Source organism: Acinonyx jubatus, chromosome B1 (assembly GCF_027475565.1).
Source record: "Acinonyx jubatus isolate Ajub_Pintada_27869175 chromosome B1, VMU_Ajub_asm_v1.0, whole genome shotgun sequence".
Taxonomy (NCBI): domain Eukaryota; kingdom Metazoa; phylum Chordata; class Mammalia; order Carnivora; family Felidae; genus Acinonyx; species Acinonyx jubatus.
In genome coordinates this window covers 134,906,920-134,921,112 of record NC_069382.1, presented here as the reverse complement: position 1 = coordinate 134,921,112, position 14,193 = coordinate 134,906,920, and the positions used below count along the sequence as shown (strand labels likewise).

Here is a 14,193-nt window from a genome sequence, read left to right as displayed (position 1 = left end):
GCTGACTGGTCTCCCAGCTGCCCAGGCAGAAGCGTCACGGGAGAGCAAAAGCAAGTGAAAAGAGTGTCACTCAGCCACAGTAGCTGCTGGAACACAGGCTTGCAGCCTTGCCTGCATTCCCCCTCCCCCCCCCCCCCCATCCCCCAGCAGCCGCAGGCCAGTGCTTTCCTTCCTCTTGCCTCTGATTTGCAAATTCACAAGTCAGGAACATTCCTGGGGGTGGGGGCGGGATGGTTATGAACTCCCTAGCCCAAGGAGAGAGAGCAGGAGCAAAGTTTCCTGGTCATTTATAGCAGTTCCTTGACGTCGAGGAAAGGGAAGGAAAGGATTTTGACAAATACCTTGAACTAAAAATGGGGAAATTAAAAAAAGGGGGGGCTTATAAAGGTTAGGATACTTCTTTGCTTCCTTGTTTCACATGAGCAGCCACCGAGAAGTCAGCTGGCTTCCAGTGTCTTCTATAATTGAGGACTGGAGTGACATGGATAAATGAACGTCACAGATAATCCGCAAAGCTCATTCTTATCCATTAGCTTCAGCCTCTTCCCTCTCTGGGTCTTCTATCCCAGCTCCTGATAAGAAGAAAAGCAAGTAAGGCTTGTCCTCTGATGAGGGTGTGAAGGCACAGGAAGGAAGCCAAGGTTCAGAAGGACTCTCAGGGGACTGGACAAAAGGCCTGTGGGTGTGCTGGGTTTCTTCACACGGAGGGGAACGACTCCCAGCTGGCGAACTGGGCGGGACAATCTAATCCAGTCCAGTTCCTTTACAGAAGGGCTAGCTGAGGCTCCATTGTAGAGGAGGTGGAACTTTCCTTCTAGCCTCTTAGGGTCAGGCTGGGTCCGAGAATTAAGTTGACATTAAGGTTAATGAGAGAAGAGCATATAGATTTTATTATTACATGCTCATGGGAGCCTTCATGGGAAAATGAAGACCCAAAAAGTGGTTGGGCCCAAGTGCTTATGTGCCACATTGGACAAAGAGTATTAATTGTGAGAGAGTGCCAAAAATACATGGGGATGCTAAAGGAAGCTAAGAGTTACTTGAACAAGGTTTGTTTGCACTGATTCTCTTGGTGCCTTCTCCCTATCTCTGGTGAGAAGAATGTTTCTTTCCTCCTGATATAGAGAAGGCAGCTCTCACATCAGACTTTCATCTCTTGCTTTTAGGGAGAAAAAGGGAGATCAGAGGGCCCTTTTTGCATCTGCTGTTTTCAAGTGCTTTATTTATTTATTTATTTATTTATTTAAAATAAGCTCTACCCAGAAGGTGAGGCTTGAATACATGACTTGGAGATCAAGAGTCACATGCTCAGGGCACCTGGCTGGCTCAGTCAGTAGATCATGTGACTCTAGGTAACACACCAAGTTAGGTCATGAGTTACAATTTGAAATCTTGCCATTTGTGACAATATGGATGGAACTTGAGAGCATTATGCTAATTGAAATGTGAGACAGAGAAACACAAACACCATATGATCTCTCTTACATGTACAATCTAAGGAAAAAAAACCAATGAACTCATAGATAACAGAGAACAGATTGGTGGGGCATGGGGGTTGACAAAATGGTGAAGGTGGTCAAATGATATATACTTCTAGTTATAAAATAAATATCATGGGGATGTACAGTATGGTGACTGTAACTAAGAATATTGTATATCTTATTTGAAAAGTTGCTAAGAAAGTAGATCTTAAAAGTTCTCATAAGAAAAAAATTTCTAACTACAAATGGTGAAAGATGTTAACAAGACTTAGTACCGTGGTGATCCTTTTGGAGTATACACAGACTTAGCCAGCCAGGTGCCCCCCTCCTTTTTTTTGCAATATATACAAATATCAAATCATTATGTTGTACACTTGAAATGAATATTGTGTTGTATGTCAATTATACCTCAATTAAAAAAAGGGAGGAGAATTCAAACTGAAATCTTGAACTCCAGTCCAGTGCTATTTCTACTACACCACCAAGCCAAAGCTTTTTACAGTACTTTCTTTCATTAAATTGTTTTTCATGGATTAAGTTCACTTTTGTTGTTTCATTATATTTTGAAAATAAATGAAACACATGCATGTTTTTTTGTTTTGTTTTGTTTTGTTTTTTTACCAAGAACATTCTTTTCAGCCTCAGTCTGTGTTCTCTCACTCAGACTCAATTATTTCCCCCTCACTTTTCACCTCCCAGATTCCAAAAAGGATGGGCACAACTTGAGAGGTGTTTCAAATCCCAAATCAGGCACGTTCCTATCTCTGTTGCTGTTGGTGACCATTAGGGCTTGGTGGAACCTTAGCCAGAGTCTGGTTTCATCCTCTCTCTTTGTAGAGGAGAAAACCGGATCCAGAAAGACTGGTTTTCTCAAGGCCACACAGCTGGCTAGTAGCACACTTGAGTTGACTCTGCCATTTATCAGGCTAGCTCCATGTAGCTGCCATGACATACATGGCTCTCTTCCCCTTGTCTCCCCTCACCGGGATGCATGGGTGGATGCTTCTGAAATAGGCCTTGGAGGACACGGGAGATCAAGGGCAGGACCAACCTCTCTAAGGCCACCTTGGATAGTCTAGGGAAACACCACCCTCTTAGATGCTACTAAGATCTGCAGGGAATGTTAATATGGAAGACTCTAGAGTGATCTAACCTTCATCTAGCCACTCCGTCAACAAAATTATCCCAATCCTCATTCATTGGCACTATTGCAGATATATATGTGGCACTCAGGTTCAGAGGAGTGAGGTTCTGGATTTCTTTTGACCACCTGGGGAATGTCCTCCTTTTGTGAGAAGATTTCAAACAGTTTTTCCAAATGTAGCCTTTTCTATTAATGGACAAGCAATAAGTTTAGTACATTTAAGGGGTCAAAGATTCACAGAAATACTTCTAATTGAGGTCATTTTAGGTCTTGGGATACAATCACACTCTATCAATACTCCATACAAGGTCTCAGCAATGTGTGACTGCAATATGAAGCAGATAGAAAACACACAGTCATATTCAAAGGGTCCAATGGCTGGAATCCCACTCAACTGCAGGCAGGCTCAGAAGTCTGTATCTGATGGCAGGGGCACAGGTGCTTCAAGGCCAAAGGGCAGCATGAGGGAAAAGTTGGGGGGCAGGACTGGAGGGAGAGATGAGCCCATCGCCCATGCCCCTGTTCATCACTACTGGGGCCTGGTGGGGTCAGGGCAGGAAGATGTCCTTCATGTTCTTTTGGGTGACAGGTAGGAATAAAGGTTCCCATTTGTCAGCTGGAAGCAATACAAATGACAGTGTTGGTGAGTGAGAAGTGGGAAACAACACTACTGAGGGTTAAGCATTCCAAAAAAAAAAAAAAAAAAAGTTAATTTTCCCTCCGGCATAAGGCTGATGGGATACAGGAGGCCCGGTCTTAGGGGTGTTGTTAGTCCAGTGCTCGAATCAAATGGGAATCACGTGGTTATCATGGAGCTTCAGGTACCCCTGAGAGAACATCCTCTGAACAACATTTAAGTACCTGGTCAAGAACACCAATGAATTAATAATCATTTATTGTAAATCACTCACAGTGTACACATTATTAATGGCAAATAAACACCTGCTGGATGAAGAACTTCATTGTGACAATTTCCGGTTGGCATCACTTCTTTTTCAAACATTTTAAATTAAAATTCCAAATTCCCACCTTTCCCGAAAAGATCTATCTTCGAAGTGCTCCAACATCTTTCTTTTGCTCTAACAACTAAAACAAAGGGCACGCGGTCCCATTAATTCAACATGCTCTTTACAAGGCAACTTAACACACAACATTTTTTTTACTTCAGAAGCTACATAATGATCACTTTATATTTTGCTGCAAAATCAATGAAGGCTGCATGCAGGGGAAACATTAGTACACACTGAGTTCTAGATAACTGTCGGTTATTAAGATCTGATGGCCTAGTGTGGAAAATTAATATGCTTATTTAGCAGTAGTAGCTAAAGTACATGCATCAGTGGCTGGGATCAATTAGAATATAAATTAGATGTTTAAACATTTAAATGAGAGCTTAATTTGAGCTTAATTTTATGTCTGGCACATCTGCGTTATACACCTTTAAAATGACAATAGCAAAGAGAACAAAATCAAACACCTAAACAGGCACTGATTTATAGGGTCGGCTGGCCATAATCGGGACACAAAACTAGCCGGGCAGTGAACAGATCTCTTTGGAAGCAAAGACAGTGGAACATTAACAAGCTGTAAACAGGGCAAGAAAATAAGAGGGCCATTTCCTGTCATTTTTGAAAGTTTTCAATTCTCTTATTTAAATTTTTTTTAACGTTTATTTTATTTATTTTTGAGACAGAGAGAGACAGAGCATGAACGGGGGAGGGGCAGAGAGAGAGGGAGACACAGAATTGGAAGCAGGCTCCAGGCTGTGAGCCATCAGCCCAGAGCCCGACGCGGGGCTCGAACTCACGGACCGTGAGATCGTGACCTGAGCCGAAGTCGGACGCTTAACCGACTGAGCCACCCAGGCGCCCCTCAATTCTCTTATTTAAAAAACAACAAACACACAGGCACAGTAATTACAAAACAGAAACATTCTTTAGTTACTTAGACCCTCTCTTTTGTCTTCTACCTTCAGATAATGTGTTTCAAAACAGTGCTGGGTTAACTGGTAGAAAAGAAAGCAAATGCTCTCCTGAATCACACTGAAAGAATATTAAATTCCTTCATCCTGTCAGGGTTAACATCACGTTCAAGCACATGACCATGTGTGTTTGACATATTGTAGCTACAACGATTAAATCACATGTTCACACTCTAATGTTAAAATCATAGTTACATTGATGCTAAAAACTTTTTTTCATTGATAGTTATATCTTGACATTATTTTGAGACAAAGGAAAAGTTCCCAAACCACATAGATTCCTTTTCCTCCCCAGCTTCTACCCCCTCCCACATCCAATGAACAAGAGAACTATAGGAACAAAAGCCATGAACTAAGGTATCAATGGCAAACATGTTGGATGCCAGTTCCAGGTTCAAGTGCTGCCGTCTCCAGTCCTGGCTTTCCGGGCCTTGATCATTGGCTTGGTTGCTCGTTTGCGGTCAGTGGCCAGTCCCAGCCAGCACATGAGGTCAATGAACCAAGTGGTTGGGTTGAAATTTAAGCCAAATTCACTCGCAGAGTAGTCAAAGGGAAAGGTGTGGTGGTAATTGTGGAAGCCTTCACCTAGAAGACAAAGTGGGTATTGAAATAACCCCTCCCCACCTCTCTGCACAGGTTTATTTTCCCCCCTCGTCTGCTGAGAGTCTACCATGTGCAAGGCACTATGTCAGGCTCTCTGGGCAGCAGAAGACTTGGTGTCTGCCCTTAGGAAGAATTTACTTAGTTGGCTAGACTAAATCTGAACAGATTAAAAAAAAAAAAAGAAAAAGGTTATCAGCGCAGAGTCACAAGATTAATTTCCCCGTATGAACAACTACCATGATTTCGGAGCTGTACTTAGTAAGCTCAATGCTAAATGACTGATAACAGATCCTCCTTTTGATGTATGTTCATAAAAGGAAAATAGCCTCTGTGGGCTGGAGTGATTAAAGGAAGGCTCGTTGCGAGAGCTTGGATGACCCAGAGGAGCCCTGTTCAGATAGGTAAGTAAACTGAGGAGCCGGACTTTTACATGTCCCAAATCTGTCCATATATTATTCCACCACCACCCCCCACCTGCCCACCAGCGAATAGCTTTTCCTCTCTTACTCTTTTTTTTTTTTTTTTAATTAAGGTGTTTTCAGGAGGGATCTCAGGGATTCTTTAATTTGACTTTTTTAAACAGCTTTATTGAGATATAATTCACCATATAATTCATCCATTTGAAGTACAATTTAATCACTTTTAGTATTTTCACAGAGTTGGGCATCCATCACCACGATGAATTTTATAACACTTTCATTACCTAAAAGGAAGCTCCACACTCCTGAACTGTCATCCCCCAACCACCCCCCCCATCCCTCCAGCCCTACTTTCCTTCCCTGTCATGGTTAATTTTATGTGTCAGACTGGCTGGCCGAGGCATGCCCGGATTAAACATCTCTGTGTGGTGTGTCTGTGGGGGTGTTTCTGGATGAGATGAGCATTTGAATCAGTGGACTCAGTAAAGCAGATTACCCTCGCCAGTGGGGGTGGGCATCACTCAATCCGTTAAGGGCCTGAACAGAACAAATGGTGGAGGAAGAGGAATTTGCCCGTTTTTTTCTGACTCACTGACTGAACTGGATCTATCTCTTCTTCCCTTGCCCTCAGACTGGGATTTACATCATCTGCTCCCTGGTTCTCGGGCCTCTGGACTCCAATTTAATCATATCACCGGCTTTCCTGAGTCTCCAGCTTGCAGACGGCAGATTGTGGGATTTCTCAGCTCCCCTAATCATGTGAGCCAGCTCCTCATAATAAATCTCTCTCCCCTCCCCTCTTCCCCTCCCCCCTTCCCTCCTTCTTTCCCTATGCATACACACACACACACACACACACACACACACACACACATATACATATGTGTATATATGTATACATACATATATATACACACGAAACAGGAGGCTACCTATTTATGTCCTACAAATATATACCTATTTATATTTATATAGATATTGTACTGTTTCCCTATATATACGGGGATTTATGATGAGGAACATATAATATGTATTACAATATATATAAAAACTGAATAGTGTATGTATAACATATATATACATATACATACATGTACTGATTCTGTTTCTCTGGACAACCCTAATATAATCTCTGTAGATTTGCTTATTCTGATCATTTCATACAAACAAAATCATACGATATGTAGCCTTTTGTGACTAGCTGCTTTCACTTAGCATCATGCTTTCAAGGTTGTAGCAGATATCAGTACTTCATTTCCTTTTATTGCCAGATAGTGTTCCGTTGTATGGATGTGCCATACTGTATTTATCCATCCATCAATTGACAGACTATTGGATTATTTCTGCTTTTTGGCTATTACGAATAATATTGCTATGGACAGTCATATACAAGTTTTTGTGTGGACATATATTTTTATTTCTCTTCGTGTATGAATCTGGGAGTGGAGTTGTTGGATCACATGATAACTATTTTTAACCATTTGAGGAACTGCCAGATTTCTCCTTCACTTCTTAAATAGGCCCTGGTCATCATGTAGTTCTTCTATTGGCCACAGCCGAAGGATCTTGCTCTGTAATGAATATATCAGATGGATGGAACTGTGGTTTGCAGTTTTTTTTTTTAATTTTTTATGTTTATTCACTTTTGAGAGAAAGAGAGAGACAGAGCATGAGCAGGGGAGGGGCAGAGAGAGAGGGAGACAGAATCTGAAGCAGACTCCAGGCTCTGAGCTGTCAGCACAGAGCCCGACGCGGGGTTTGAACTCACAAACCGTGAGATCGTGACCTGAACCCAAGTCGGATGTCCAACCGATTGAGCCACCCAGGCACCCCTGCAGTCTTCTTTTTAATTTAGGTCTTCTTTACCCTGCTCCTTTCACCCTCATAATTTTTAGTGTTTTTCCTGCACTACAGTGTAGTATAGAGGAGTCTCCCCTGCTATTTTCAGAAGCAGACACTGTTCTGAGAACCTGTGCGTACCCGCCATCTATCACACAGTTCAGTGTAACGGGAGCCTTTCCAGGACCTTAATGAAGAAAACTGACTAGGAGCCCCGTGTTGACCTGGGTGGACTTAAAACCAGTACCCAGCTCTTCAAGGCCAGTACCATGGTCACATTCCTTGGGTTTTCTGGTCCACCATCCCCACATCAGATGGTAACAGTCCATCTTGTCCCCTTGCTGTCTGCTCTCAGGGTCAACACTGGATATGGCCCCCCTCACTGCAGTCCAGGAAGAAGTAGAAGCATCAGAAACTCCTTCCAAGACACTTTTCTCTCTGCTTAGCTGGTTGGTCCCATAGTTAAATTTGGGTGCTTATTCCACCTCAGATTGCTGTTGTCAACACGGGGTCTGAGCCTAACAATGTGGTGGGAGAAACTCTTTGCTAGGTGATGCAGAGACCATTGCTACTTAGCCACAGGGCCTTCCCTTCCTGGGGCCGATCTCAATGCTCAAGGCTCAGCTTACCAAGAAGCTTGAGTTACTTCTAGAAAGATACAGCTAATGTCTATTTATTACTTACTATGTTTCAGCCACAGTGCTCAGTGCTTTAATGGGTATTAACACCTATAGTCCTCAGATCTCTGAGCTAGCTGCTATGATTCTCCCCATTTTAAAAATGAGGATGTAAATGTACAGAAGGGACAAGTAACTTCCTAAGACCATAAGGCTAGTCACAAACTAAGCACTTATTTCATGCTAAGCACTGTTGCAAAGACTATGTATTGGCTCATCTAACCCCTTGGTGACCCCAGGAAGCAGGTGAATGCTATGATTATCTTCACTTTACAGGAGAAGACACAAGGTGCGGAGGAGCCAGATAACTCTCTCAGAGAGTAAGTGAAGGAACCAAGACTCAACCAAAGTTGTCAGAATCCAGCGGCCTCGCTCCGAACCATTCTGTGGCACCATGAGATGCCACACTCTTGTTTCTTCCCGTCTCTCTGAAGGCCTTTTTTCTTACAGTCGGTCAAATGATTGGACAGCTGAATGGTCACGGCAGTTTGAGAGAAAAGCCAGCTGCTACTCCTCCATTAGGAAAAATTTCACGGTAAAAATAAATAGCTCCTAATTATTGATCACTTACTATATGACAGACATTTTACTAAGCAGTTTACATATAGTATCTATCTTACAGCATATCTATATTGCATATAGCAGTTTACATATAGTATCTATCTTCATAACATCCCTATGAAGTAAGCATCACTCTTCCCATTTCACAGATAAGAAAACTCTAAATCAGAATGATTAGGTGACTGGCCCAAGAACCAGGATTCCAATACCGAAGCCCAAGTTCATCCCACCTGACTCCATTCCACTGCCTCTCTTTACAGAGTCCAGAAAACCTTTGGAAGGTTAAGAAAATCTGAGCTGCCATGCTCCCCATTGGCTCTCACACCCCTACTCACCAATGGCACCCAGGGTGACGAGTGGGTTCTGCCGAGGGCTGATGTGCTTGTCGTAGGGCCGGTTTCCATACATGTGGGCAGCACTGTTGACCAGCCAGCTGATGTTGAGTGAGATGGTATAGCGGAGGATGGAGGCCAAGAAATAGGAGTTCCACAGACTCTCTTCCCAGGCACACCAGGGTACCAGCGTGGGGATCACAAAGCACATGAGCACCACAGTGATCTTATAGTACCTGGAAGGCAGGACATTACACTACCATCAGGCACCTGTTGATGGTGGCAGAAATGAGATGAACAAGCTACATACAGGAAAAGCCAGGAATCGTGCCCATCAATTCCTTCAACTCTTTCTGGATAAGAAGTACCCTGTTGTGTGTTGCTCTGTACAAGGGTCACAAACCCATATACCTACAAGGCAACACAAGTAACCCAAATTTGAGAATTAGGATGGGTAGAATGCTATGGAAAGTGGTAGGACCTGTAGCATACTTCGGAAGAATTTCAACATAAAACAATCCATGCTGTGCTGGTGAAATCCGGGTATCTCAGAGCTACATTTCTCCTATAGGTCACCAGTTCGACAACTCCTAGCTACTTCTTTGACCAGTCAATCAACTTGGTACTCAGGTTTTCTTTCCTAAATGATTTCAAGGAATATGTATTTCTTGAATAATTTCCAGGCACATTATTTTGTACGAATGCAGCCTGGTAAAAAGGTAAACAATCCAATCCTCTCTCAAAAATGTTCTCTGTTCACTGGTGATTACATTCCAGGTCAGCATAAAAAATAAACAATAGTATAAGAACAAGCATGACCACATAAAAAGTAATCTTTAAGAAGAAACCATCAATAGTTTGATTTCCAGACCTATGTATACAGGAAACATTTACTGAGCACTTACTATTTGCCACACCATGAATACTGATGATACAAAGACAAATTCGACACAGTCCCTATCCCAGGTTTCAGTCAGGTGGAACCACTGTTCCCCACCCTCTAGCCATGTGGAACCAGCTCTATGCAGGCACAGGAAAGGGACTGTGATATGAGTTCATAGCTCTTTCCTCCCTGGCCTCACACTGGCTAATCGAGCTTCCAGAAGGCCAATGTTAAGGTGCATATGTATGAAATGGGAGGTGGCAGTGTGAGGGAATGTCATTCAGGAGGTAGAAGACTTGAACTTGAGTCTAGATCTGATTCTGGATGTTGTACAAGTCTTTTTTTTCCCTTTCACTCTCCTCTTATGCACAGTTAGATGATTCCACAAAGAGCACAGCATGAAGGCTTGTATGTGGATAGTCTATTTTGGGAAGAGTGAGACAGGGAAGGAAGGAATGCCAAGCCAGGGGTGCCCATCCTTTGGACACCTGAACTTGGACCATGATGGGACAGATTATACCTCAGAGTTATTCTCTCAAGGAAAGAAAGAAGGGATATTTTCCCATTGGTTCCAACTCCCTCCTGGTCAAGGGATGTCACATGGGATATTAGCTCCCTCACCTTTCCACGTTTGCTCAGGTCAGAATGGCTGAGTGCATTTCTGGAAGCATCTCAGGTGGAAGTGGCAAAGCAACCAGACAGGAAATAAGCAATAAGCAGTCCAGCTGAGCAAGGTGCTGTTGGTTACACCTGAGCCAGCAAGTGGCTGCAGCAACAGCTGGAATGAAAAGATGGGCAGAGAGTAGGAGGTGGGGCACAAGAGGTGTCCAACACAGGTAGTAATTATAATACCTCTAGGGGTCTTGTGAGGATCTAATAACTAAAGTATACTATGTGCATATTATGTGTCACAGCTATTCTGAGACCTTTCCATGTACTGACTCATTTAATTCTAATAAAAACTCTAGGAGGAAGCGACCATTATTATCACCATTCTACATAGCAATGCAAAGATTATGTAGCTGGGCAAGGTCACAAGACTAAGAAGTGGTAGGACCAAGATTCAGATCCAGGCAGAAACACTTCAGAGACTATCATGCTATTATGCTTTTGCAAATGAAATCATGTGTGTAAGTGTGTTTTGCAGATTGCTAGCTGCATGTGTCAGTTCCCATAAAATTTGCTTCTCTTGGGCAACATGTTAACCCATCAGCACCCATTTTCAAGTCACTGGGATACAAGATGGCTGAATTTTAGTGGAAAGAGGGTACTTAGGAGGTCAGATGAGTGGGCTATGGCAACAGGCAATGAAGGGATTGGTGGTCTTAGATTAGGCTCCCTAGAGTCACATGCAGAAGGATTTTGGAGACTGGTCTTGAGAGATACTTGTAAGGAAGGGAGGAAGGCAGGTTGGACTGAGGCAGCTCATCCACAATGAGTTTCAGCAGATCCAACAGGGAGCTCTAAAGGATGACCCTTTAGAGTTGTCCCAAATTGAAAGGTATACCTGCATCATCCAGCCTTTGGCCTCAGGGTGCAGGGTGTAGGGCAGTTCCATGTGGGCAAGGGCAATTCCCAGAGAGGACAGTAGCTGTGAGGTGGGAGCATCAGCTGAAGAGGGGATCTGGGTAAAGCACGCAGATACTGGGCAAGGCCCTGGGGAACTGGTGGTCAGCATGTGGAGGGACGGGAGGAGGTGTTTTTATGTTGTAAAGCATTGTAGAATGGTAAACTCCCCAACTTTGCCATTTCCTACTGTGGTATCTTGAGTAAATTATTTAATTGCACCGAGCCCCAGGTTTCTCTTCTGTAAAACGTGGTATTAACAAATTTACTGAGTTCCCACTATGTACCAGGTTCTGTCCTGGTACTAGAGATATAAAGTGAACAAATCAGACAAAATCCCTGCCCTTGGTGAGCAGGGGTATTCTGGTAGGAATATTTGATAAATACATGTATTATGTATATACCATATAAAAATTTGTACATATTCTGGCAGGGGAGAGAGCTAATAAACAATATAAATAAATAATATATAAAACATGTTAGTGTAAATACTAAGATAAAAATAAAGCAGAGAAGGAGAATATGAAGCCAAGGGCAAGTGCTGAAATTTAAAATAGGGTGTTGAGGGAAGGACTTAGTGACATTATGGCTTTTGAGTAAAGATATGAAAGAAGTGAGAAGTTAACCATGTGGCTAAATGGGGCAGAAATTTCCAGGCAGAGGAAACCACAAGTACAAAGGCCCTGCAGCAGGGTGTTCCTGGCACATTCAGGGACAAGCAAGAGAGTTGGGGCTGAAGCAGGTGAACGAAGGGGAGAATGTAGAAAATAAGAGAAAAATGGTGGGTTGAGTCACAGAAGGTGTGAGAGGTCATCAAAAGGGTTTCAACCTTTACTCTGAGTGAGATGGAGCCTTGGGCAGGTTTGGACGGAAGGAGCAGGGTGACCTGACTTATAGGTTAGCAGGGTCACCCCGAATGTTGTGTTGAGAATGGACTGTGGGAGGAGGGGCAGAAGCAGGGAGAGTAATTAGGAGGCTGCCACAAAATCCGGGCAGGAGAAGATGTTGGCTTGGACCAGAAAAGGGGTGGTGGGTGTGAAAAATAGTCAAATTCTGGATATATTTTGAAAATAGAGTGACAGGACTTGTTACCAGACTGAATGTTGGAGAGAAAGGAGTCAAGGATGATATTAAGGATGGAGATGTCATTAGCCAATAGGAGGAAGCATGGAGGGGGTGCTGGTTTCGAGCAGCATATGAGAAGCTAGATCTTACACATGTCAGGTGGGAAATGCCCACTACACATTCAAGGGGCGAGGTCAAGTAGACAGCTTGATATTCAGGTCTGGAGATCAGAGGGTGCTCTAGAGAGAGGTATGACAGGAACAGAAATTTGGAATTCATTAGCATATTAATGTATGACACTCACATACAAACATTTTTTTCATCTGAGTTCCACAATAGCCTTGTGAGATATCTATCTATCTATTATTTATTTACTTTTAAATTTTATTTAAATCCAAATTAGTTAACATACAGTATAGTACTGGTTTCAGGAGTAGAACCCAGTGATTTATCACTTACCTATAACACCCAGTGCTCATCCCAACAAGTGCCCTCCTTAATGCCCATCACCCATTTAGCCCATCTCACCACCCAAGGTGGAAGTTCCTCCATCCCTGTAAGGAACTTATTTATTTGTAGGACATTTCTGGAGCTCTAGAGAGGTCATGGGACTTCCTCAAGGTCATACTGGTTGTACAAAGCATAGGCATCTTGCTACTTACTTGGCTTACCAAGAACAGGACAGAGGGGATGGGTAAACTTACCCAGAAGTAAACCAGGCCAGAGTGTGGAATCTGGCCATTGTCCTAAGAGTTACACATATTTGAGTAAAGATACTACATTCCAGCTGGACTGAACTTCTTCCCATTCCTCAGGCACCACCTTTTCTATGTCCCCTGTGTCTATGACACTCTTGGCCTGGCTTACTTAATGTTTCCAAATATCAGTCTAAACATCACTTCCTCTGGGGGGAATTTCCTCCGTCCACCAGAGCAGGCAGGGTGCCCCTGTGTACTGCCCCTGTACACAGGCAGTGTTCCTGTGTAGTAAGTGGTTTGAGGTGAGGCCTCAGCCATGAATGCACATTTGAATCAACCGGGTGAACATTTAAAAATGACTGATGTGGGAACCCACGGCAGACCAGCTCAATCGAATCAGAATTTCTGTTCTGGACATTGATATTTTTAAAGTCTCTCCATTGCAGACAGACATTGATGGTAGCCTCCCTATAATCCACCCCCATCCTTTCTTTCTTGTTGGAATATCCTGATTTTGTTCAGATATTGAGCTGTTCTCCCTGCAGCCATGTCTTTCAGGGAATGTGGACTCTACCCAGGACGCGAGTCCTGATTGGCTTGGAGCAATCAGTGGTGATCTCATTCACTTTCCCAATAATTAATTTGGGAATTAGCCAATAGCGGTCAATAAGATATGAGGGGAAATGGGTATAATTTTTTTAAAGGGAAATAACAAATGTTGGTAAAGATGTAGAGAAATTGGAACCTTTATGCATTGCTGGTAGGAATGCCAAATAACGCAGCTGCTATAGAAAACAGTTTCTCAAAAGGTTAAACATCGAATTATCATATGACCCAGTGATTCAACTCCTAGGTATATGTTCAGAAGAATGCGAGGCAGGGATTTCAACATATATCTGTACACTAATGTTCATAGAAGCGTTATCCAGAGTAGCCAAAAGGTG

At 43.0% G+C, this 14,193-nt stretch overlaps 1 protein-coding gene across 1 annotated transcript in view; it reads right to left on the bottom strand.

Moving 5' to 3' along the window:
• Positions 1-3,503: 3,503 nt before the first annotated feature.
• The window catches only part of SCD5 (stearoyl-CoA desaturase 5), a 153,261-nt gene continuing 142,571 nt past the window's right edge, over positions 3,504-14,193 (bottom strand). Inside the window, exons 4-5 of the mRNA XM_027059458.2 lie at positions 9,041-9,273; positions 3,504-5,191 (exon numbers count right to left, since the gene is read on the bottom strand). Of these exons, the coding sequence (XP_026915259.1) occupies positions 5,001-5,191; positions 9,041-9,273 (424 nt within the window). The 3' untranslated portion in view covers positions 3,504-5,000. The remainder of the gene's footprint in view (positions 5,192-9,040; positions 9,274-14,193) is intronic.